At 47.4% G+C, this 26,186-nt stretch overlaps 1 protein-coding gene across 1 annotated transcript in view; it reads right to left on the bottom strand.

Moving 5' to 3' along the window:
• Positions 1-1,191: 1,191 nt before the first annotated feature.
• Positions 1,192-26,186, bottom strand: part of LOC121287536 (V-set and transmembrane domain-containing protein 2-like protein) — a 126,807-nt gene continuing 101,812 nt past the window's right edge. The window contains exons 3-4 of the mRNA XM_041205469.1: positions 14,617-14,667; positions 1,192-1,563 (exon numbers count right to left, since the gene is read on the bottom strand). Coding sequence (XP_041061403.1) covers positions 1,192-1,563; positions 14,617-14,667 — 423 coding nt within the window. The remainder of the gene's footprint in view (positions 1,564-14,616; positions 14,668-26,186) is intronic.

Here is a 26,186-nt window from a genome sequence, read left to right on the forward strand (position 1 = left end):
ATTTACAAATAGGACTTCATAATTCAGGATATTTGGTTACTACAGACGGTTGAGGAGGTAACTTTCATTACCTCCTGCCGCATAATTTTTTAGATGGAATTGCAACATTTTAGCCGAAATTTCTGGATGAGGTTGAAATAGGGGATGTATTTTTAATGAGATAAAAGCTATTGAATGAGGTTGGTTAGGGGAGGTTGAGTATTCCTTTTCAATTATGTTGTGATGGGGGAATTTTGTGAGTTGGGGTTAAAAGTTGAAATGGGTTAAAGTTCTTTGATGGGAATAAGGATGGATTTATTTGGGTAAAAGGAGACTACTATGTGGTTGGGGTTGTTATATGAGACAGTACACAATTGTAAAATTAGTTAGAGATGCCATAGAACAATAGACATTATGATTATTAAATATAATTTAATAGATGTATTAGACAAAACTCAAATTGGGATTGTTAGGTGGGAGTAGGTTGAGGATGTCAAGTGAAATGATGTTGAAGTCCCTAGGTGAGATTAGAAAGATTGTTTAATGGAAATAAGTTTGGAATGATTAAATATGATGAGGAGATGTGAAGAAGTGGCAGAGTAGGAAATCTTAGGGGAATATAGGATCATAATGATGTTGGGGGCTGTTCATGATGGGATTAGAATTTTTCGGCAAAGTTTGAGGTTTATCATTTTACATGGGGCTGCAATTATTGTAAAAACTTTGATTGTTAGAAACTGGTTTGGAATCCCAGGTGAAGATGAGGCTTCAGTCATTAAATGAAAAGAGACTGAGGATGAAAGACTTTTCCACTCATGTTGAAGAGATGAATAATTGCACTGCACATCAAAAAAAAACTAAAGGCATCCATGTCATTATTCTGTATTATGTAAGGCTGCATTGTATCTTTCTGATAAACATACAGTAAAAAGTTGATCTGACCTTGTTTCTACTGAGTTATTAGGTAGATAGAGATGTTTTAATAGGACACTGAACACACAGCAACATCCAGGTGGATGTGATGAAATCAACATTTTACTTCCAATAAACATATATATATATCAAATAAAGAAAATAGTTCAAAAGCAGAGTTTCCGCCTTTAAATTATAATTTGAGATTTTCCTTTGCCAAAATATTTCCACAAAGAAGCTGGTCATGCACTCCTTCTTTACAATTTACAAACACTTGACTCTCCACAACAGCTCATTCGATTAAACACAGTGGATACGATCAGCATCAAGAGACAGATCATTCTGTTCACAGTCAGTTTCCAGGGCTTGTTCATTCATAATTTGGACAGTTTGAGGGCTGTTGGAAAAAGACGAGGATTTAACAATGTGATTCGTGTGAGTCTCTATATCACTTGTTGGTACCTTGGTGTCCTGCATGTGTGCGGCGGCTCCATGTAGCAGCATCTCATGACCCTGCTCAGGCTTGACCCTCAGGTAAGCTTTGACTTTGTGATGCCTGGGTTTGCCCTCACTATAATCAGTCACTCTGCATTCATAAGTGCCTTCATCTGAAGTTTTTATGGTGGACAACCGAAGTTTGTGAGAGATATTGCTTCCAACCACCTTCACAGCCTAGATGGAATAAAAAAAGACACACAATAGCTTGATGAAGGGCTTAGAAAAAATAAATTAGTGAGAAATAAAATGCTTTCCTTTTAAGAGTAACAAGGTAATATTTGTTATGGTTAACATTCTTAGATGTCACAGTGTATTGCTTGAAAGCAATTAATTTGATTCAAATAAATTCACATTAGCATTTATTATTTTAGTTTTGATAAAACATTGAACTGATTCATTAGGGATTTCCACAAATAAAAGTTTTCTATGAAATCAGCATCCCAAATGTTTCTCTTTCAACTCAGTTCAGCTTTGTTCAGTTACCATGTTATTGTTTTAAAACAAATATTTTGTCAGAGAAATACTCAGCACAGCCCAACTCCTTTAATTGCTCTTCAAACCTGACATGTTGACTGCTGGGGAGGTTTACACTGTTGTAAGGAAGAAAAATTTACAAATACGTAGCTTATTCACGTCTTAGAGTCATTCAAAAATGGTTCATGTACAATGAACTGCACTGTGGGGCTAATGTTATGTAGGCAGGTGTTCAATTCTCCGGCAGTTCAGACTCCTGACAGCAAAAATGATGTGTGAATGTTAGCATACGCTCACAATGTTTCCATGCAATTTCTTTGTGTGCTATTTTAATGGACACACTAACCAATTTATTTTAAATGTGATAATACTCCCATTTAATTGGAAAGAAATTTTGTACAAGTATGTTGAGGATTTATATACAGATAATCACATGGCATAATTTCTAATTTTGATTACAATCCTTGCAAACTATATGAAAAAATATTTTCACTGCCAGATAAAAGCATTGATAAGTTGACAACAATGCATCATGAAAAAAAACATTATGCACTCTTCTGCATACAGAAAGCATGGAACGAAGACATTAGACTTGCACCTCCATGTTCATTCCTCCCACAAACATTGCACGATATAACTATCACAAGCTCTACTTAGTCTCCTTTGTAAATCTACCTTAATTTTGTACCCCAGAGACCTGAGTACAAAATCTTGGCTGACAATTCATTACAGTACTGAGGAAGTGCTGCACTGCTGGAAGTACCGTCTTTCGGATAAGACATTAAACCACGATTCTGTCTGCCCTCCAAGGTGGATGTATGTAAAAGACTCTATTTCAAAGAAAAGCAGGGGTGTTGTTCCTCAGCGTCCTGGCCAATAGTTATCACTCACCTTATGTCACTAAAAGGTTTATCTGGTTGCCTGCCACGTTACACAGTGATTGCATTTCAGAAGCATTTAGCTTGATGTAAAGCACTCCCAGGCACCCTGAGGTCATGAAAGGCATTATTATAAATACAAACCTTTAGTTCTTCTCTTTCGTGAGTAATTAAGCTGAACTCCATGATATTCATCTATTCCTGTTTAACCTCCCCTTTGCAGAACACATTTGGCCCAATCGAAGCCGCAGCTACAACAGTTACCGTGTATCCTGTAAACTACTTGATTAACTGTATCTAATTATCTTCATCATGTACAATCTTATTTATTTTGTTGTATTTGCCTGCTGCTTTCCTTCACGCACATATCCTATCAAAAACCAATTATTGTCTCCATATAGCTTGTGTCCTCACTCATTCTGGAAAAACGCTAACAAAATACAGATTTAAAAAATTATATTCTGCAAGGAGAATCTGATCATTAAATTCAAGTGCCTTAATCATGTTTGACAATGTTTAAGCTTCTGTCAAGGTCACCGCAAGGGGCCTTCCAATATCTGATTTGTGCCTTAATGTTTATAAGCTAGAACCTCTTTAAAATGTTTCCTGTATATCCATACAATTGTGATAAAGCTCTGACCTCAAGCAGGCACCACAGTTCAGAGGTAATAAAAAATATAATGAGCCAAGTAAACAAATCAATGTGAACCTACCCCAAACTCATTAGCTTCTCAGCTAAATCAATTTAAATGCATTGTCTGTCGCCAGTAAAATTAGTTCACTGCTTTCAACCTTGGATAGGAGAGATATTAAATCTAAGCTCTTAAGGTGGTAGATGATGTGAAGTGATCGGGGTGGGGGGGGGGGGTTATGATTCTTGGCTGTTGATTGCTAGATAGTGAGTTTCATGTTTTTTTTTTATTACCCGCCAACCCAACCCACAACACAGAGTGTATAGCAGGATTAAAATGTGATGGAAAGGAAGAAAGGATCTTCACTGCATTTCCATTGTCAGAAGCCAGTCCATTATAACGAAATGAATGATTCCTTTAAAAACCAATAAAGTTTGTGTGAAGTTAACAAAAATTCAGGATAAGTTGTTTTTGGCTTTGTAGATATTGCGGGCTGGGCTTCCCCACCGGCAGTTTGAAGGCAGGGGTGACACATTTGCCTGCCTCCCAGTGGACCAATGGAGGGTCTTATGTCCACTTAACGGCCTCCATCCCACTAGATCCCAGTGGTGAGAGGCGCCTGTTTCAACTGTCCACCAGCAGGTTTCCCTGTCCGTATTGATAGTGAGTGGGGTGGGGGTCCCTCCTTAATGGCTTCCCTAGACTTCTGATTGGCCAGCAGCTCTCTGAGTCTGGAGTCCTGATCCAGGAGGGCAGTAGTGTCACCTCCAGCCTATTAATTGCCAATTGACCATTAAATGGCTGGAGGTTGTCAGTATTCCCCTGGGCAGGTTCTCCTCAGCGGGCCCCCCCCCCCTTCCAACATTTTAGCTGGGGAGGCAGGGAATCTGGCAGTTTGTATGATTCAGCCCTATAAAATCGCATGCTGCTTTTGTTAAAATTAACATTCCATATTAGGAAAAATCAATCAGGCTCATCTTAATATTAGCCTCAATTTCAGTCCCTGGTCAGCTTCCTGGCATGCACAAACGTTGTTAAATTTTCATTAGAGTGTAGCCCTTCCAGTAGGAAATCTCCAGTCATCCGAAAATATGAGCAGAGGATGAGGACCGCAGACAAGCAGATTTGTCGGTGTCAGTCAAAATGCCGGTTGAGTTTATCTATGAGCTTTAGGTTGAATACAAACCTTTGTAAGCTAGGCTATGCACGTCAAATATCCGTAACCACTGCTATCGTTACTATTAATATACTTAGGGAGCATAGGTAGGAGCATTTATATGAGCCCTATCTCTTGGGGCAAATTTTTCTCTTTGGCGTGTGGGGGCAGGCCTCGCAATGCCAATGCGTAAAATGACGCACGGTGATGTCAGGCGTGCGTGCATCCTGACGTCACCGCGTGTCATTCCAATCTTTCGTACGGCAGGCATGCGCCAGAGGTGGCTGCAAGCCCACCGAACAGTCAAAGGCCTGTTAAGGCCATTTAAAAACCAATTAACGCCATTGACAAGGCTGCCCATCCAACCTTAAGGTTGGTGGGCAGGCGAAGAGCCCAAGCAGCCTTCATGTTTTGCATGAAACCTCATCCACAGGTGGGATGAGGTTTTATGAAGGCTTTATTAAATTAATAAATAAAATTTTCACATTTCATAAATGTGAGGGACATGTGTAAATCATTTTTAACTTTATTCATTAAAAATTCTCTGTATGCTCTGAATCCCCCCCAAGGCAGCTCCATGCCTGAGGAAGATTTCTGCGCTCTTTTGCGAGCATGTGTCATGCTGGACGGACCTTAATTGGCCTGCCCACGTAAAATGGCGACGCACAGCTGATCGCTCCCGACCCGCCCACCCGACAGGCAGAAGATTCTGCCCTGAGGTTTTTGTACTCTTTTTTCTATATCTGACAGGAATCAATAGTTTGGGATCCGCAGCCATCGAATGGCAACTGCATTTGCACTCTGTATACACATGTTGGGACATAAACACAATGACATTCCCGATTGTCCTGGTGTGCATAGTTCTGGTCCTTATATTACAAAAAGGATGTAGCAGCATTGGAGAAAGCACAAGAATGATTTACAAGGATTTTAGTAGAACAGAGGGGTGATAACTATCATGAAAGACCAAATAGGTTGGGGCTGTTTACTTTAGAAAAGAGAAGGCTGCGGGGTAACCTAACAGAGGTTTCTAAAGTTATGATGGAGTTTGATAGAATAGACCAAGCGAAGAAGCTTCCACTTGTGGAGGAATCCAAAACTAAGGATGAATTCAGGAGAATTGTTAGAATGTGGAACTGCTACCACAACAAGTAGTTGCGACAGAGAATAGATGCTGGAAAAAATGCATGAGGGAGAAAGGAGCAGGAGGATATATTGATAGGGCAGAGGAACTCAGGTGAAAAGAGGCTTGTGTGGAGCATAAACACCAGCATAGACCAGTGGGTATTTTGGGTATTAAAATGGGTATTTTGTGTGCTGTAAATTCTACGCTATGATATACTGTGTTTAACACACAATATTTACTTGGCCAGTGTCTTCCATTTTGTTGGAGTCTTGATACATCTTCAATGGGATGCGAGCTGTAAGGTCACATCCATTATCACAGGAGGACTTCTAGCAGGATTCCAGCTCTTAACGCCTGCCTCAGTGAGCAGATTAACTCACACTATGAGAGTGGATGACTCTAGGGTCAGCTGAAGATAGGGACTTAAAGCATTGGTCCTAACATTTAAAATTCGTGAAGGCAAGCAGTTAAGTCGATCTCTCCACAAAAATTGAAATCTCTCCTCCACCTGCCCATGGCTCCAGCAACGTACTCGCATTCCCAGTGCCCAGCAACGTACTCGCATTCCCAGTGCCCAGCAATGTATTCGCATTCCCAGTGCCCAGCGACATACTCTCATTCCCAGTGCCCAGCGACGTACTCGCATTCCCAGTGCTCAGTGATGTACTCGCATTCCCAGTGCCCAGCAACGTACTCGCATTCCCAGTGCCCAGCAATGTATTCGCATTCCCAGTGCCCAGCATTGATAGGGCACAAGTGGCAGTCACTGTGTCGGACAACACATTCTTGTTCATTTGCATGTCATAGAAACTAGGAGCAGGAGTAGGCTACTTGGCCCTTCGAGCCTGCTCCGCCATTCAATATGATCATGGCTGATCCTCTATCTCAACACCATATTCCCGCTTTCTTTCCTTGATGCCCCTAGTATCCAAAAAATTATCAATTTTTTTCTTGAATATACTCAGTGACCCGGCCTCCACAGCCTTCAGTGGTAGAGAATTCCACAGGTTGACCACCCTCTGAGTGAAGAAAGTTTTCCTCATCTCAGTTCTAAATGGCCTGCCCCATATCCTGAGACTGTGACCCCTGGTTCTAGACTCCCCAACCAGGGGAAACATCCTCCCTGCATCCAGTCTGTCTAGCCCTGTTAGAATTTTATATGTTTCAATCAGATCCCCTCTCATTCTTCTAAACTCTCATGAATACAGGCCCAGTCAAACCAATCTCTCCCCAAACGACAGTCCTGCTATCCCTGCAATCAGCCTAGTGAACCTTCGCTGCACTCCCCCAATGGCAAGTGTGTCCTTTCTTAGGTAGGGAGACCACAACTGCACACAATACTCCAGATGTGATCTCACCAAGGCCTTGTATAATTGCATCCCTACTTCTGAACTCAAATCCTCTTGCATTGAAGGCCAACATACCATTTGCCCTCCGAATTGCTTGCTGCACCCAGCTGTTTACTTTCATTGACTGGTGTACAAGAACACCCAAGTCCCTTTGTGCATCCACATTTCCCAATATGTTATCGTTTAAATAATACTCTGCCTTTCTGTTTTTCACACTGAAGCATATAGCTTCACGTTTATCCACGTTATACTGTATCTGCCGTGTGTGTGCCCACACACACACAACTTGTCTAAATCACCCTGAAGCCTCCTTGCATCCTCCTTACAACCCTGCCTAGTTTTGTGTTGTCAGCAAGCTTGGAAATATTGCATTTGGTTTCCTCATCCAATTCATTGGAGGGCCTGTGTGTTCCACAGCCCTATCACTTCAGGATGCGGCAGGCAAATGAAGGCCCGATCTGTTGGATTTATGCCAGAGTGTCAGCTTGATGTCAGCAAAACATTCAGAAAGATTTGAGGCTTAAGAGATTTATTTTCACCAGGGTTTACAATACTGACAAAATCCTGGTATCTCTCCAATACGACCAGTTAAACTTCCAACCATAAACACCTTGATTTTAAAATTCTCATCCTTGCTTCTAAATCCCTCCAGGGCCTCTCCTCTCCCTATCTCTAACCTCCAGCAGTTCTGCAACCTTCTGCATTCATCCAATCTACCTGCTTAATTTGCAGACCTGATTTGCTTTGCTGTACTCTTGGTGGTTATTTCTTCCTCCTGGGCCCTAAGCTCTGAAATTCCCTCTCTAAACATTCTCTCCATCTTCATGATACTCCTCAGAACTGTTCTAATATCTTCTTATGTGGCTCAGTGTCAAATTTTGTCTGATAACATTCCTGTTAAGTGCCTTGGTATATTTATATGTTAAAGGTGCTGTACAAATTTAAGTTGCTGTTGTTTTATTAAATGTGTCCTGCAAATATCTCCTGTTGCCCATTCTCTATGTAGTACATCTGTGCGATGATGCTTTGCAATGGAATTGAACCTTGATCGGACTATTTAACACCAAGTCTTTGTGTTCAGGAGTTATGGTGTAGCATCACAGTATATGTTAATGGTTCTCCATGAACTGCATGTGATATGACGTAAAAATGAGTCACATAATAAAGGTAAATCCACAGTGAACAGAATTAGAGAGTCATTTATAATTCACATGCTTCACATTAAGTCTTTCACATTTCAATAGATTAAAAAGAATTTTGTGATTTCTGATTTATTCGATTTCTTACATCTTTCACACTTGATAATAACTTAGGTCAGAAAATGCACCGTGGTGTATTGTATTGACCATTTCATTAATATGATAAAGACTTCAGATATATCTTGTGAAAAATTAATTACAGGGCCTTTTTCATTTTGCTTTTTCAATAAGTAGTGACGAGGTTTTAATTCTGAAGGTGGCATTAATTTTAAAATATTGCACCATTCTTATTTATTTGGAAGATTTCCAGTTAGAATTCCACAAATTAAGAAGAAAGATAACAGAGTTGTGATTTGATACCAGAACAAATCGCTCCAAAGCATTTCTTCCTGACAACCTGTGTGAGGTCTTATGAAGCCAGCACGCATTTTAAATATGACAGAATCCAATAATCTTCTGATAAAGTGTGATGTGAAGGTGATACACTTATTGACCACTAGATGGTAGTAAAATATCACTGATTACAATCACTGGTTAAGGTTTATTTTGCCAAATCTATTTTGTATTTGATAGGATTGTAGTTCCCCATTACCACAAATCCTACTGCTGAGTGCATTTGTAGAAATCACAGGCATCAGTACATCCAGAGTGTTCTTCATTAGCTACAGCTCAGGAGACTGCCTTTTAGATCATTGCCTAAATGGAAGAGCAGACCACCCTGAATATTTAGCTCAAATGCGTAGAAAATTGTTTTGGGCATGAGCTGAGTAGCATCAAGAACTGCTGTTCCTAAACAGATGGGCAAGAGAACCAGGTGATATTGGTCTTCTTGTGTCATCAGGAGGTGGCGAGCGGACTGTGGACATTGGCCATACTCCAAGAGGCAGTTCACTGGATGAAAGATGTGCAAAAGAGACTACCAGTAGGTCTGGCGCGTGTGTGTGTGTGTACTATTAATGTGGAGCCAGGAGGGGTACTTCTGCTCCTTCCAACTCCACATTCAGGTATTTTTAAGGACCATTGATTAGGTTGCTGGATAACCAGAGATTATGTGCAGCTCAGGCTCTCACAGACTTTAGCCCCATAGGGGAAGAGGTTCCAGCAATTGGTACAGGGACCTCTCTTTGCACGTTTAAATTGGGCCAGCACTGCTTTCAGCTTGCAGTTCGGGATGCCTATAAACAGCATGGTCCAATATGCTCGTTGCTGACAGCTGGGCACAAGACACTTGCAATACAATTTTGGACAGTTCCGCCTTAACACAGAGCGATCCAATTTCCAGGGCAACACACTTTTGTTTTGGCTGCCAAGCCCAGTTTACTTTGTAATATATACTATATATGGAAGCAAAGACAGAAAAAGCAGAGGAATTGCTCGCAATCTTTCAATCTTCATTGGATACAAGGGTAATGCCAGAGAACTGGAAGGGTGCAAATGCTATTGTTCAAGGAAGAGGAAAGGAGTAAACTGGTGGCATAGAAATTATTGGAAACCATTATCAGGGACAAAATAAACTTTAATTTGGAAAGGCTTGGGTTAATCAAGAAGAGCCAGAACAGATTGTTGATGGCAAATCATGTCTCGCTAATTTGATTGAATTCTTCAAGGTATCAGAGAAGGTTAATCAATATAATACAGCAGATGCTGTAGATATGGACTTTCAGGAGGCCTGTTAAAGAGTTGGAAGTCCATGGAGTTAAGAGAAAATTGGTGGCATGAATACGGAATTGGCTCACTGACAGGAAGCCAAGGGTGGTGGCGGATGGATATTTTTCATACTGGGATGTTTCCCAAGAGTCAGTTTTGGGTCCATTACTCTTACTTTTTGCTAACAAAAACTTGGACTTGGATGTAGGGAGCAGCATTGTAAGATTTGTAGATGATACAAAACCTGGCAACACAGCAGATAGCGATCAGGATGATAGGTAGAATGGTGAAATGAGAAGTATGGCAGCTGGAGTTCAATGCAAAGAAGTGTGATGCACTTTGGGAGGACTAATATGGAAAAATGTTATGCTATAAATGGCTCAATTTTGAAGAGTGTAGATAAACAGCAAAACCTTTGAGTCCATATACACAATTCCTTAAAGGTGGCAAGTCAAATTGATAAGGTAGATAAAAAAAAATGGGTTCCTTGGATTTATGATAGAGGAATAGAATATACAAGCGACAAGATCATGCTAAAATGTTAGAAGTCACTGGCTAGGTCTCAGCAGGAGTATTGCAGATAATCCTGGGCACGACACTTCAGGAAGGATGTTAAGGTTTTAGCAAGGGTGCAAAGGATGTTTACTGGGATGTTACCAAAGATGAAGAGCTTCAGTTATGAGGAGGGACTGGAAAGGTTAGCACTGTTCTCAAGGAACAGAAAAGGTTAAGAGGTGAGTAATAGAGGTTTTCAAGATGATGGGAGATATTGAGAGATTGGACAGAAGAGAAATATTCCCCCTGTTTTCTGGGTCAATAAGCAGAGGCCATTGATTTAAAATCATTGGCAAAAGACCTAGAGGGGAGGTGAGGAGGATTTTTTGTTTCACTCAGTAATTTGTTGGGATTGGAAATGATGTATCTGAAAAAGTAGTCAGAAATTGATTCCGTAAATAATTTTAAAAGGGAGTTGAGCAGGTACTTAAGGAACTTACAGGGATTTGAACCAAAAAAGGGCAGTGTTGGGCTAAATACTACAGCTCTTTCAAAACCCAGCATGGGCACAACAGATTGAATGGCCCCCTTCTATGCTGTAAATTTCTGTGGCTCTATGAGATCCACAACCGTTCCCAGCGTGCCTTTTAACCTGTCTCCCTGTCCCGACCCCCACCCCCCCCACCAAAGAATACTCTAGCAATTGGATTTATCATCTTCTTGTTGGCTTGCATTTCAAAACCCAAAAAGACATGCTTCGCTTCACTATTTCAGAAGATATCGAATTTATTCTCTAATGTCATTTCTGCCTCAACAATTAATTTTAGTGGAGTGCTCTGATACCCAAAAGATGCAGCATAACGATGTGTGTAGGTCAGTGGCTGTGTGTTATTCCTCAATGTTCAATGAAATGAAAACCAGCAACAAAGGTAGAAGCTCAGGGTAAAAGCAGAATGGGATTTAAATGCAAGTTGAAATGGATCACTGTGGGACGAGAGAATTCTGAATACCTCACAGCTTGCTGTTCATGTCATCACTCACATTGTGGGGGGAGGAGATGAGGGGGGGGTGGGGAGATGAGGGTGGGAGGGGGGTGCTATGGTTTGTGTGTCAAGCTGTGCCATGAGTAAGCCTGTGATTAAGCTCCCAGCAGCACCAGTGTCTGGGGCAATGTCAGACAGGCTTCACTGTGTTCTGAGATTCGCCTGGCGGACATAACAGCAGGAACAGGGAAGCTGGTACTTTTGAGTTAGTCTTAGCAGAACTACAGCAGCTTGTACCCACAGAGAGACAGGAGCCCCTGACATCAACTACTACCTAGAATAGATAACTCAATTAACATTCACAAAGAATGAAGAAGCAAGGGGTTTTGAACATGTAAAAATCTATTTGCATCAAAGCATCTTCAAAAAGGTAAAAACTGGCCACACTGTGATTAAAACTAATTTTTGCCTCAATGCACAGAGTCTATTTCTTGCATAAACAATGACATAACATTATGCTAATGGATTTTCTCTCCCTGCAGCAGCTGCAATCTGCAGCACTCATATCCCCACAGGAACACCACCAGCTGCAGCTACTGCAGACAGAACAGCCTCTCTCTCTCTCTCTTCTGTTGTGAAAGTTCACCCGGCATTAACCCCTTGTTGGCTTCTCCAGGCACACTGGGATTGGGGAGGGAGAAAGGGCTCATGTGACTCTGATTGGTATTTGACCATTAGTGGCCATAAAAGGTGGGAGATGGTGAGCAAAATGGGTGATGGGGTCACAAGGGGAGGAGAAAGTGGAAGGTCAGTCACTCCAGGTTACTGACACACCAGAGCCTGTTGTTGCTTAGAGAGAGCATAGCAGGGGGCATTCCATCATCTTCTTAACTAGGAGCAAGTGAACAAGGTGTAGGAGAGAACTGTTTACAGATTGTGGGAGGAAAGTAGCCTCAGAAGGAAAATAAACTGATTGAAGTTTTCAGCTGTTAATATTTTCCCTCAAGTTTCCTGTTATAATCAAACATAACCTAACTGGGGTGATGCCAATAACATATGCAAATCTGTTATTGGTACCCCCACCATTCCTCTCCCCTCCCCCCCAACCAGGGTTTGGCAGTTCTATCAGAGATCATTAATTTCAACCCACAACATGGAGACTGTGAAATTAACTCGTGAGAATACATAATGGGCCTGGATTTTCATGGCGTCATGGAGACTCTGTGGAGCTTCCACACTGGCAGGTAGGATCCAGATACAGAAGTCCCGCTTCTGTTTCCAAAAGGTAGAATTTTTACTGACTGGAGAAAGGGGACAGGGCATGATTCACACATGAGGGAAACCTGAATTCAGAAGAGCCATTTGAACTCAGTGCTGAGATCAAACAGATCTTTTTGGCTGTTGCAAGGGCCTTAACTTGCAGTGTGGGAGTCAAAAAATTATGGAGTGGGTGTAACTGTTCTTGAAGGGCAGAAAAGGTCTGAATAACTTGTTATGTGAAGTTATTTAAATCCCCAGCCCTTTAAAAATGACTAAAAACATCAAGCTGCAGATTTCAGTGAGTTAAAAATACTTCTGTTCAAGCAGTTTCAATAGCTGTTTGTTGACAGTTCCCTAACATTTCTTTATGAATGTTTGACTGATTTCCAAAACCTAAAATTATCCCAGAAGAAGTGTTCTGAATTCACAATTTGATTGACAACTTAAAGAGGCTAATTAAAGAATTGTGTGTCTTTGGTGTGGGATGTGAATAGAAATTTGTTTGTTTTTATAGAAGATTGAGCACTTGAGATATAAAAACAAGCTTTGAATAGACTTTCATGAATGGGAGTTTTTTTAAACTATCAATTCTGTATAGTGAAAACTGTATTAGAATTTTAGAACTTCATTTTTATTTCGTCACCATACGGCTCCTGGGGTCTGCCCAGGGTGGATACTGGGCAAGTTGGCTCATGAGGGTATAAAGGGCCTTGGAGGATGGATGGCATGGGGGGGGGGTGAGGAATAGAAGGCTTAAAGTCTTATAACACAACTGGGATAAAGTTTCAGAGAATCAGAGATTCAAGATGGGCCTTCTAACCAGACCGCTTCAGCAGTTGACTACTCCTGTGGCTCTGCTTTCAAGATAAGCAAGCCTGATACTATCCTGCACTCCCACACCACACCACCTCACCCCCCAAATCGAGCAAAGATTGCAACATTCAGGAGCCTTGTTCCCAAGACAGGTGCAGCGAGCAGGGAGATTTCCCGACTCAAGGTAACTGCCTCAGTAGCCAAAACTCAGGCCTGGGTGTCAGGTGTCCAATTTTCATTTTCCAGGGAAGTTACAGATCAGGGGTTAGGAATCCATCTTGGGTTTGCACATGAATCATGCAGTCTGATGTACTCCTGGTCAGATTTTCAGTTTGTTTGAATACAATGACTGCTGACTCGACTGTCCAATGCTTATCTCTACTCACTGATCTTTATGATTGGGCAAAAGTAGAAAGCGAGAGACCAAGGTCATATAGTTCACGTCCCACTTTTCACCCAGATAACCATCCTGAATTATAATAAATTACTCAGTGTCCTTCTGACATTTACGATGTGACACTTAAATTTGCAATTATTGATTTTGGCAGTCACCATCATGGACATTGGTAGATCTGAGCGTGATACTAACAGTCACTGAGAAGGGGATGAAGATGTTCACCCTAAATTTTGTTTGAAGGGGTGTGATCTTAGACAATAGTGAGAAGCACCCTGGGCCCTCCCTCAGTTGCAAGAGTGGACCGCTCCAAACATATTTCTCTCTGCTGCTGATACACATATTACAAGCAGGCATCTTCACAAGTTTGGGATTAGTCAGTCTTTCTATCCCCTCTCCATTAGGCAGAGGACTCCATCTCCATGAAATGTGCCATCTAATGGCCAAGGCAAGAGAGAGCAAAATAACCCATTGGGAGGAATCGAGTTGGAATAACATTTCCGACTTAGATGTTTAACATTTGGGCCTTAAATGGACTCCACGGCTCTAACACTTGGCTCATCAGCTCACCTGTAACACCTGACCTCAATGAAAATCACAAGTGGAGGACCATTATTGTACAGTATATTAGATAAGTTTTTCAGATGTACATTTGATTGTTTACAGATAAGTGCAAATGAAACAGATCATTAAGTTCTTTACCGAACTGTTCTATTTCCTTCTTAAAATGCAAATAAACATCTGTAGACTTTGCGTTTTACTGCAGATATAACTAGACACAATAGGAAATATGAACTGATGACGGAAAGACTGAAACTCACGCTTATTTTTGTTGCATCCTTCCTAGACTCCTCATGAGTAGAAGCTTTCATCTGTTAAAAAAAAAAGGAAGACAGATGATATCAAGAGAGAGAGAAAGATAGAGACAGAGAGAGGGAGAGAGAGAGAACAACTAGTGCACTTTCAGGACTGGTCAATGTTTTCAATAAAAGTCTCAATCCCAAATATTGGAGAAGCAATCTCTCAATACACAAACATGGCAATTCATTAAAGTTCTTCTTTAGTAGGAAGAAGCCAGTCAAGTAATTTAATTATGTATTTGAAGTTAATGCATATGGCTTTATTCTTTTACGCATCCTGCATGCTAAATAAAACAGAATAGACAGTTTGCAGCATGCTACACATTGGGACAATGTGATGATGTGTAAAAGTGTGAGGGAAAAGCTTGTTCATTAACAAGCTTCGTTAAATGTTATTATAACCTAATGGCTGTACAATTGAGGTCTGCCTCATGTACCAAAGATAGCAATCCAAGCCTGTAATAATAATAATGACCGCAGACTTCAAGGGAACCGACCTTGTCCACCATGTCAGAGATAAGAGCATAGACCAACTTCACAACGTGGCAGATTTCTCCCCTGCTGGTAGCTTCCTCCTTTGTTACTTAAACGCAGGAGAACTTCTGATACCAGTGCTATTACTACATGTGACCCATTTGCAAAAAAATTCCATGTTTCAAACAACTGTTTAATTATGGAGAAGAGCTTTGATTTAACAGTATATGCCACAAGAAATAAGAAGGCCTTGAAATTATACTGAGTGACTGTTCTTGATAAAAAGCTTGACGTGTTATAACACAGGCACAGTGAGAGCAGGATCTTGAGGGTTTTTCAAAATGTCAGAAACTGGGAGCTGCTCAGCAGAGTTGCAAGAAAAGTCAAAAGGAGCTGAGGCATGAAACAAAGTAGTGAAACTTGGCAGCATGTAATTTCTAGCTTCTTGAATGTTTTATTCAGTGATAAACTCTGCTGAAAATAGGCTGCTAACGATTGTACTGGATCAGCTCAATAAATGACCCTTTGGTCTCTTTGGCGCACCTTTCCCAAATGCCAAGCCTCCTTTCTTCCCATTATAACGTCAAGCTGTTTCTCAGATCAGTCCTGTGTCCTGACTTTAGTCACCTGCTCCTGATCATCTCCTTTGTAAAGATAATCTGGCATCTTCCTTTCACAGCTCTAAAGCTGTGTCCTCTTCCCCTGCTGTCCTGGTGTTTTGAAAAGAATTGCTCTGTGTTTACATTACATCACTGGATACACTTGCATAGGAACTTCACTGGTTGGAAAGCACTTTGGGACGTCCTGAGGTCATGAAAGGCACTATGTTATTGTAAGTCTTTTTTCTTTAACTCATTAATATCTATGAGATATCCTCTGCAGCATTTCTTCCTGAAGGGAAATAGTCATACTTGTTCATTTGTTCCTCATAACTCTTGCCTACATTGGCACTGAAGTGTTTCTGTTGAGGTGACTAGAACTGTTCACAGTCATTCACATACTCCAAAATCAACGGACAGAAGATTGTGAACAGGTTGCCCTTGAATTTGTGAGAGACATTTCTGCTCCACAAAGTTCTCACAGTCGAGTACTGAGAGGAAAATCTGGCACAGTGAGAGATGAATCAATTAACATCACTGAACTTTCAAAATCCTCCACAACACATTCTATACCATTCATGGAGTGCATGATCCTTCTATTTTACCTTTCATGCTCAATACCATACATTTGTCACTGATTGTTCCAAGTGGACACTCAGGCAAGCTCTCTTTGTGAGAGGTTGGCTGCCCCCTTTGAGTTCCATTTTTCTTGACCCTATTCCCACTAAACTGCTAACTGACCAACCTCCAATTCCAGCCCCCATGCTAGCCGACTTTGTAAATGGTTGCCGCTCCTCTAGTGCCATCAATCTTGCGTTTAAAATCACCATTATCGCCCACTCTTAAAAAAAAAATCCTCGATCACTCTGCCGTCGAAAGTTTCCACCCCATCACTAACGTCCTTTTCCTCTCGGAAGTCCTTGAGCGTCATCTCCAAAACCCATGGCCATCTTTGCCGCAACTCATGTTTGAATCTTTCTAATCAGATTTCCACTCCTGTCACAGGCACTAGAACAACTCTATGGTCACAAATTACATCAACTTTGACTGTGACGGTGTGCCACCATCCTTTCAAAATCATTCTTGACCTTTTACTTCACAAGTGAAATGATTAAATGTTCAGAAGGGTATTCTAATGAATTGGGCTGGTTATGCTAAAGATTTGAGATGCTGCTGAGAATGACCCAATATACGCATCCTCAGTTTTATTTGGGGCTAGGGAGCTTTGTGAATATGTACTGACTTCTCACTGGCATTCAAATACAGGTTACATTTTAATGTGATCAAAGAGTCTGCTCTCAGCTAATATTTATAAATTTAAAAAAAAGTTTACAGTTTACAATTTCATTTTTGTAGCAAGTCCATTATTTTATAACTTTTTAAAATGATGGTGAGACTTGTTTCTGAAGTGGGTCATGTAGAGAAAATTCAAACTGTTAACTAAATAAGTAGGATGTCAGCAAGGTTAAACCCAAAATGTGAGGCCCCACACTGACCTCAGGCTGTGCAAAGCACTTCAGCATCTCCTGTGGGCAATGCTTTGGGCTGGACTTTGCCGGTAGAGTTACGATACTGACATCGACCTCAATTCTGGATTGGGAAGTGCATGGGGGTGTTGTTCGCATTGTTCCTGGAGGTAGATGGTTAAGGAGCCGCCTCCAGGAGCACTGTCCAATTAATGACAGTGGACCAACCAGTGAAGTGGGAGGCTCAATACGAGTGCCCACTGCAATGTCCAGCTGGCAGCAACAGCCGGAGATGTGGGTGCTGATGTGAAAAGTTAGAGATCTCTTATGGCCACAGCTCTCCAGCCACCAACCTCTCCACAGGATGGCTTGTGGCCAGAACCATCTTATACTGATGTGCTGGAGTGAGTGAGAGGAGGCACTAAGGGGCCACCTCTGGTTCAATTCTGGGCGACCTGGCCTGAACTGGGGGACCTGGTCATCATGGCAACAACTCTCTCCAAATTGACTCAATAATGAGCCTAACTGACTATTTGCCATCGCTGGGCTGGTAGCCTCTCCCGCAGTCACCCCACACCTGCCAATGCTGTTAAGACTCAGCAATGTGACGCATAGCCAACCTAATGCTCTCATTTCCAATTTTGCTCCTGGTCCCATCTCACCGCCATGGGGAAAATTCAGCCGGTTATAGCAGTGCGAAGGCAAAGCCATTTCACACAGAGACAGGGTGTGTACTGCGTGGTCTATCAAGTACAGAATGTGTAGGACGTGGTCTATCGAATACAGATTTATAGTATGTGGTTTATTGAGTGCAGGCAGAAGGTTTCCTTTCAATTTCATATCAGACCATTCAGGTAATGGCCCAGATCTTCCAGTCAGTGGCGATGCTGGCAAGATCGCAACTGACTGCAAAGATCGCTGAGCCTTGAGCTTTTTGCGTCCTTCCAGTCAAGACTTCCTGTCATGTCTGCAGCAGCGATTCTTTAGCACCATGATTCAGCATTGGCGAAGAGCAGCAGTGCAGAGGACACACCCTCTTTTTATGACATCAGCTGTTGTATTCAGGTATGAGTTTTAATACCTCAAAGGAGTTTAGTGGGTGAGCAGGTGACTGAGTGGCCAGGTAAGTAGGTGTCAGTGGTCCAGTCAGTGGGTGAGCGGGGGTGTGTGCGAGAGAGAGAGAGCGGGGGTGTGTGCGTGAGAGAGAGAGAGCGGGGGTGTGTGCGCGAGAGAGAGAGAGCGGGGGTGTGTGCGTGAGAGAGAGAGAGCGGGGGTGTGTGCGTGAGAGAGAGAGAGCGGGGGTGTGTGCGTGAGAGAGAGAGAGCGGGGGTGTGTGCGTGAGAGAGAGAGAGCGGGGGTGTGTGCATGAGAGAGAGAGAGCGGGGGTGTGTGCGTGAGAGAGAGAGAGCGGGGGTGTGTGCATGAGAGAGAGAGAGCGGGGGTGTGTGCGTGAGAGAGAGAGAGCGGGGGTGTGTGCGTGAGAGAGAGGGCGGGGATGTGTGCATGAGAGAGAGAGGGCGGGGGTGTGTGCGTGAGAGAGAGAGAGGGCGGGGGTGTGTGCGTGAGAGAGAGGGCGGGGGTGTGTGCGTGAGAGAAGAGAGCAGGGGTGTGTGCGTGAGAGAGAGAGAGAGCGGGGGTGTGTGCGTGAGAGAGAGAGAGCGGGAGTGTGTGAGTGTGAGAGAGAGAGAGAGAGAGAGAGCGGGGGTGTGTGCGTGTGAGAGAGAGAGAGAGACGGGGTTGTGTGTGTGTGAGAGAGAGAGAGAGAGAGAGCGGGGGTGTGTGCATGTGAGAGAGAGAGAGAGAGAGAGCGGGGGTGTGTGCGTGTGGGAGAGAGAAAGAGCCGGGGTTGTGTGCGTGTGAGAGAGAGAGAGAGAGAGAGAGAGAGTGGGGGTGTGTGCTTGTGAAAGAGAGAGAGAGAGCGGGGGTGTGTGCGTGTGAGAGAGAGAGAGAGAGAGAGCGGGGGTGTGTGCGTGTGAGAGAGAGAGAGGGCGGGGGTGTGTGCGTGTGAGAGAGAGAAAGCGGGGGTGTGTGCGTGTGAGAGAAAGAGAGAGAGCGGGGGTGTGTGTGTGTGAGAGAGAGAGAGAGCGGGGGTGTGTGCGTGTGAGAGAGAGAGAGCGGGGGTGTGTGCGTGTGAGAGAGAGAGCGGGGGTGTGTGCGTGTGAGAGAGAGAGAGCGGGGGTGTGTGCGTGTGAGAGAGAGAGAGCGGGGGTGTGTGCGTGTGAGAGAGAGAGAGAGCGGGGGTGTGTGTGTGAGAGAGAGAGAGCGAGGGGTTGTGTGTGAGAGAGAGAGAGGGGGGGTGTGTGTGAGAGAGCGCGGGGCTGTGTGTGCGAGAGAGAGAGCGGGGGTGTGTGTGCGAGAGAGAGAGCGGGGGTGTGTGTGTGAGAGAGAGAGAGCGGGGGTGTGTGTGTGAGAGAGAGAGAGCGGGGGTGTGTGTGTGAGAGAGAGAGCGGGGGTGTGTGTGAGAGAGAGAGAGCGGGTGTGTGTGTGAGAGAGACAGAGCGGGGGTGTGTGTGTGAGAGAGAGACAGAGCGGGGGTTGTGTGTGTGAGAGAGAGAGAGAGAGCGGGGGTGTGTGTGTGAGAGAGAGAGAGAGCGGGGGTGTGTGTGAGAGAGAGAGAGAGAGCGGGGGGGGTTGTGTGTGAGAGAGAGAGAGCGGGGGCTTGTGTGTGAGAGAGAGAGAGCGGGGGCTTGTGTGTGAGAGAGAGAGAGCGGGGGTGTGTGCGTGAGAGAGAGAGAGCGGGGGTGTGTGTGTGAGAGAGAGAGAGGGCGGGGGTGTGTGCGTGAGAGAGAGAGAGGGCGGGGGTGTGTGCGTGAGAGAAGAGAGCGGGGGTGTGTGCGTGAGAGAGAGAGAGCGGGGGTGTGTGCGTGAGAGAGAGAGAGCGGGAGTGTGTGAGTGTGAGAGAAAGAGAAAGAGAGAGAGCGGGGGTGTGTGCGTGTGAGAGAGAGAGAGAGCCGGGGTTGTGTGCGTGTGAGAGAGAGAGAGAGAGAGAGCGGGGGTGTGTGCATGTGAGAGAGAGAGAGAGAGAGAGCGGGGGTGTGTGCGTGTGGGAGAGAGAGAGAGCCGGGGTTGTGTGCGTGTGAGAGAGAGAGAGAGAGAGAGCGGGGGTGTGTGCATGTGAGAGAGAGAGAGAGAGAGAGAGAGAGAGTGGGGGTGTGTGCGTGTGAGAGAGAGAGGGCGGGGGAGTGTGCGTGTGAGAGAGAGAAAGCGGGGGTGTGTGCGTGTGAGAGAAAGAGAGAGAGCGGGGGTGTGTGTGTGTGAGAAAGAGAGAGAGAGCGGGGGTGTGTGCGTGTGAGAGAGAGAGAGCAGGGGTGTGTGCGTGTGAGAGAGAGAGAGCGGGGGTGTGTGCGTGTAAGAGAGAGAGACAGCGGGGGTGTGTGTGTGTGAGAGAGAGAGCGAGGGGGTGTGTGTGAGAGAGAGAGAGGGGGGGTGTGTGTGTGAGAGAGAGAGAGCGGGGGGGTGTGTGTGAGAGAGAGAGAGCGGGGGGGGTGTGTGTGTGAGAGAGAGAGAGCGGGGGTGTGTGTGTGAGAGAGAGAGAGAGCGGGGGGGTATGTGTGAGAGAGAGAGAGAGCGGGGGGGTGTGTGTGAGAGAGAAAGAGCGGGGGGGTGTGTGTGAGAGAGAAAGAGTGGAGATGTGTGTGTCAGAGAGAGAGGGCGGGGGGGTGTGTGAGAAAGAGAGAGAGAGCGGGTGTGTGTGTGTGTGAGAGAGAGAGAGAGAGCGGGAGTGTGTGTGTGTGAGAGAGAGAGAGAGAGAGCGGGGGTGTGTGCGTGTGAGAGAGAGAGAGCAGGGGTGTGTGCGTGTGAGAGAGAGAGAGCAGGGGTGTGTGCGTGTGAGAGAGAGAGAGCGGGGGAGTGTGCGTGTGAGAGAGAGAAAGCGGGGGTGTGTGCGTGTGAGAGAAAGAGAGAGAGCGGGGGTGTGTGCGTGTGAGAGAGAGAGAGAGAGCGGGGGTGTGTGCGTGTGAGAGAGAGAGAGCAGGGGTGTGTGCGTGTGAGAGAGAGAGAGCGGGGGTGTGTGCGTGTGAGAGAGAGAGACAGCGGGGGTGTGTGTGTGTGAGAGAGAGAGCGAGGGGGTGTGTGTGAGAGAGAGAGAGGGGGGGTGTGTGTGTGTGAGAGAGAGCGGGGCTGTGTGTGCGAGAGAGAGAGAGCAGGGGTGTGTGTGCGAGAGAGAGAGCGGGGGTGTGTGTGTGAGAGAGAGAGAGCGGGGGTGTGTGTGTGAGAGAGAGAGAGCGGGGGTGTGTGTGTGAGAGAGAGAGAGCGGGGGTGTGTGTGTGAGAGAGAGAGAGCGGGGGTGTGTGTGAGAGAGAGAGCGGGGGTGTGTGTGAGAGAGAGAGCGGGTGTGTGTGTGAGAGAGACAGAGCGGGGGTGTGTGTGTGAGAGAGAGACAGAGCGGGGGTTGTGTGTGTGAGAGAGAGAGAGAGCGGGGGTGTGTGTGAGAGAGAGATAGAGAGCGGGGGTGTGTGTGAGAGAGAGAGAGAGAGCGGGGGGGTGTGGGTGAGAGAGAGAGAGCGGGGGGGTGTGGGTGAGAGAGAGAGAGCAGGGGGGTGTGGGTGAGAGAGAGAGAGCGCGGGGGGGTGTGGGTGAGAGAGAGAGAGAGCGGGGGGGTGTGTGTGAGAGAGAGAGAGCGGGGGTGTGTGTGAGAGAGAGAGAGCGGGGGGGTGTGTGTGAGAGAGAGAGAGCGGGGGGGTGTGTGTGAGAGAGAGAGAGCGGGGGTGTGTGTGTGAGAGAGAGAGAGCGCGGGGGTGTGTGTGTGAGAGAGAGAGAGCGCGGGGGTGTGTGTGAGAGAGAGAGAGCGGGGGGGTGCGTGTGAGAGAGAAAGAGCGGGGGGGTGTGTGTCAGAGAGAGAGAGCAGGGGGGTGTGTGAGAAAGAGAGAGAGAGCGGGGGTGTGTGTGAGAGAGAGAGAGAGAGTGGGAGTGTGTGTGTGAGAGAGAGAGAGAGCGGGGGGCTGTGTGTGAGAGAGAGAGAGCGGGGGGGTGTGTGTGAGAGAGAGAGAGCGGGGGGGTGTGTGTGAGAGAGAGAGAGCGGGGGGGTGTGTGTGAGAGAGAGCGGGGGGGTGCGTGTGAGAGAGAGAGCGCGGGTGTGTGAGAGAGAGAGAGAGCGGGGTGGGTGTGTGAGAGAGATGAGCGGGGGGGGGGTGTGAGAGAGAGAGAGCGCGGGGAGTGGGGGTGAGAGAGAAAGAGCGGGGGTGGGCTGTGAGGGAGAGAAAGCGGGGGTGTGTATGTGAGAGAGAGAGAGCGGGGGTGTGTGTGTGAGAGACAGAGCGGGGGTGTGTGTGAGAGAGAAAGAGCAGGGGTGTGTGTGTGAGAGAGAGAGAGAGAGAGCGGGGGTGTGTGTGAGAGAGAGAGAGAGCGGGAGTGTGTGTGAGAGAGAGAGAGAGAGCGGGGGTGTGTGTGCGCGAGAGAGAGAGCGGGGGTGTGTGTGCGAGAGAGAGAGCGGGGGTGTGTGTGTGAGAGAGAGAGAGCGGGGGTGTGTGTGTGAGAGAAAGAGAGCGGGGGTGTGTGTGTGAGAGAGAGAGAGCGGGGGTGTGTGTGTGTGAGAGAGAGAGAGCGGGGGTGTGTGTGAGAGAGACAGAGCGGGTGTGTGTGTGAGAGAGAGCGGGGGCGTGTGCGTGTGAGAGAGAGAGAGAGAGCGGGGGTGTGTGTGTGAGAGAGAGAGAGCGGGGGTTTGTGTGTGAGAGAGAGAGAGAGCGGGGGCGTGTGCGTGTGAGAGAGAGAGAGAGAGCGGGGGTGTGTGTGTGAGAGAGAGAGCGGGGGTGTGTGTGTGAGAGAGAGAGAGAGCGGGGGTCTGTGTGCGAGAGAGAGAGAGTGGGGGGGTGCGTGTGAGAGAGAGAGCGCGGGTGTGTGAGAGAGAGAGAGAGAGCGGGGTGGGTGTGTGAGAGAGATGAGCGGGGGGGTGTGTGTGAGAGAGGGCGGGGGTGTGTGCATGAGAGAGAGAGGGCGGGGGTGTGTGCGTGAGAGAGAGAGAGGGCGGGGGTGTGTGCGTGAGAGAGAGAGAGGGCGGGGGTGTGTGCATGAGAGAAGAGAGCGGGGGTGTGTGCGTGAGAGAGAGAGAGCGGGAGTGTGTGAGTGTGAGAGAGAGAGAGAGAGAGAGAGCGGGGGTGTGTGCGTGTGAGAGAGAGAGAGAGCCGGGGTTGTGTGCGTGTGATAGAGAGAGAGAGAGCGGGGGTGTGTGCATGTGAGAGAGAGAGAGAGAGAGAGCGGGGGTGTGTGCATGTGGGAGAGAGAGAGAGAGAGGGTTGTGTGCGTGTGAGAGAGAGAGAGAGAGAGAGAGAGAGCGGGGGTGTGTGCATGTGTGAGAGAGAGAGAGAGAGAGAGAGAGAGAGTGGGGGTGTGTGCTTGTGAAAGAGAGAGAGAGAGCGGGGTTGTGTGCGTGTGAGAGAGAGAGAGAGAGAGAGAGCGGGGGTGTGTGCGTGTGAGAGAGAGAGAGGGCGGGGGTGTGTGCGTGTGAGAGAGAGAAAGCGGGGGTGTGTGCGTGTGAGAGAAAGAGAGAGAGCGGGGGTGTGTGTGCGTGAGAGAGAGAGAGAGCGGGGGTGTGTGCGTGTGAGAGAGAGAGAGCGGGGGTGTGTGCGTGTGAGAGAGAGAGAGCGGGGGTGTGTGCGTGTGAGAGAGAGAGAGAGCGGGGGTGTGTGTGTGTGAGAGAGAGCGAGGGGGTGTGTGTGAGAGAGAGAGAGGGGAGGTGTGTGTGTGTGTGAGAGAGAGAGAGAGCGGGGGTGTGTGCGTGTGAGAGAGAGAGAGCGGGGGTGTGTGCGTGTGAGAGAGAGAGAGCGGGGGTGTGTGCGTGTGAGAGAGAGAGAGAGCGGGGGTGTGTGTGTGTGAGAGAGAGAGCGAGGGGGTGTGCGTGAGAGAGAGAGAGGGGGGGTGTGTGTGTGAGAGAGAGAGAGAGAGAGCGGGGGTTGTGTGTGAGAGAGAGAGAGAGAGCGGGGGGGTGTGTGTGAGAGAGAGAGAGCGGGGGGGGTGTGTGTGTGTGAGAGAGAGAGAGCGGGGGTGTGTGTGTGAGAGAGAGAGAGAGCGGGGGGGTATGTGTGAGAGAGAGAGAGAGCGGGGGGGGTGTGTGTGAGAGAGAAAGAGCGGGGGGGTGTGTGTGAGAGAGAAAGAGTGGAGATGTGTGTGTCAGAGAGAGAGGGCGGGGGGGTGTGTGAGAAAGAGAGAGAGAGCGGGTGTGTGTGTGTGTGAGAGAGAGAGAGAGAGCGGGAGTGTGTGTGTGTGAGAGAGAGAGAGAGAGAGAGCGGGGGGCTGTGTGTGAGAGAGAGAGAGAGAGCGGGGGGGTGTGTGTGAGAGAGAGAGAGCGGGGGGGGTGTTTGTGAGAGAGAGAGAGAGCGGGGGGGGTGTGTGAGAGAGAGCGGGGGGGTGCGTATGAGAGAGAGAGCGTGGGTGTGTGAGAGAGAGAGAGAGCGGGGTGGGTGTGTGAGAGAGATGAGCGGGGGCGGGTGTGTGAGAGAGAGAGTGAGCGGGGGTTGGGGGTGAGAGATAAAGAGCGGGGGGGGCTGTGAGAGAGAGAGCGGGGGGGGTGTGAGAGAAAGAGAGAGCGGGGAGTGTGTGTGTGAGAGAGAGCGGGGGTGTGTGTGTGAGAGAGAGAGAGCGGGGGTGTGTGTGTGAGAGAGAGAGAGCGGGGGTGTGTGTGTGAGAGAGAGCGGGGGTGTGTGTGAGAGAGAGAGAGAGAGAGAGCGGGGGTGTGTGTGAGAGAGAGAGTGGGAGTGTGTGTGTGTGTGAGAGAGAGAGAGAGCGGGGGTCTGTGTGCGAGAGAGAGAGAGCGGGGGTCTGTGTGCGAGAGAGAGAGAGCGGAGGGGTGCGTGTGAGAGAGAGAGCGCGGGTGTGTGAGAGAGAGAGAGAGCGGGGTGGGTGTGTGAGAGAGATGAGCGGGGGGGTGTGTGTGAGAGAGAGAGAGCGGGGGTGTGTGTGAGAGAGAGAGAGAGCGGGGGTGTGTGTGTGAGAGAGAGAGAGCGGGGGTGTGTGTGTGAGAGATAGAGAGCGGGGGTGTGTGTGTGAGAGACAGAGCGGGGGTGTGTGTGAGAGAGAAAGAGCGGGGGGGTGTGTGTGACAGAGAAAGAGTGGGGGTGTGCGTGTGAGAGAGAGAGAGCGGGGGTGTGTGTGTGAGAGAGAGAGAGCGGGGGTGTGTGTGTGAGAGAGAGAGAGAGAGCGGGGGTGTGTGTGAGAGAGACAGAGCGGGGGTGTGTGTGAGAGAGAAAGAGCAGGGGTGTGTGTGTGAGAGAGAGAGAGACAGAGAGAGAGAGAGAGAGCGGGGGTGTGTGTGAGAGAGAGAGTGGGAGTGTGTGTGTGTGTGAGAGAGAGAGAGCGGGGGTGTGTGTGCGAGAGAGAGAGAGCGGGGGTCTGTGTGCGAGAGAGAGAGAGCGGGGGGGTGCGTGTGAGAGAGAGAGCGCGGGTGTGTGAGAGAGAGAGAGAGCGGGGTGGGTGTGTGAGAGAGATGAGCGGGGGGGTGTGTGTGAGAGAGAGAGAGCGGGGGTGTGTGTGAGAGATAGAGAGAGCGGGAGTGTGTGTGTGCGAGAGAGAGAGCGGGGGTGTGTGCGCGAGAGAGAGAGAGCGGGGGTGTGTGTGTGAGAGACAGAGCGGGGGTGTGTGTGAGAGAGAAAGAGCAGGGGTGTGTGTGTGAGAGAGAGAGAGAGAGAGCGGGGATGTGTGTGTGAGAGAGAGAGAGCGGGGGTGTGTGTGAGAGAGACAGAGCGGGTGTGTGTGTGAGAGAGAGAGAGCGGGGGCGTGTGCATGTGAGAGAGAGAGAGAGAGAGCGGGGTGTGTGTGTGAGAGAGAGAGAGCGGGGCTGTGTGCGTGAGAGAGAGAGAGAGCGGGGGTGTGTGTGAGAGAGAGAGAGCGGGAGTGTGTGTGTGAGAGAGAGAGAGAGAGCAGGGGGTGTGTGTGAGAGAGAGAGAGAGAGCGGGGGGGTGTGTGTGAGAGAGAGAGAGCGGGGGTGTGTGTGTGTGTGAGAGAGAGAGCGGGGGTGTGTGTGAGAGAGAGAGAGAGCGGGGGTGTGTGTGAGAGAGAGAGA

This window comes from Carcharodon carcharias, chromosome 14 (assembly GCF_017639515.1).
Source record: "Carcharodon carcharias isolate sCarCar2 chromosome 14, sCarCar2.pri, whole genome shotgun sequence".
NCBI lineage: Eukaryota > Metazoa > Chordata > Chondrichthyes > Lamniformes > Lamnidae > Carcharodon > Carcharodon carcharias.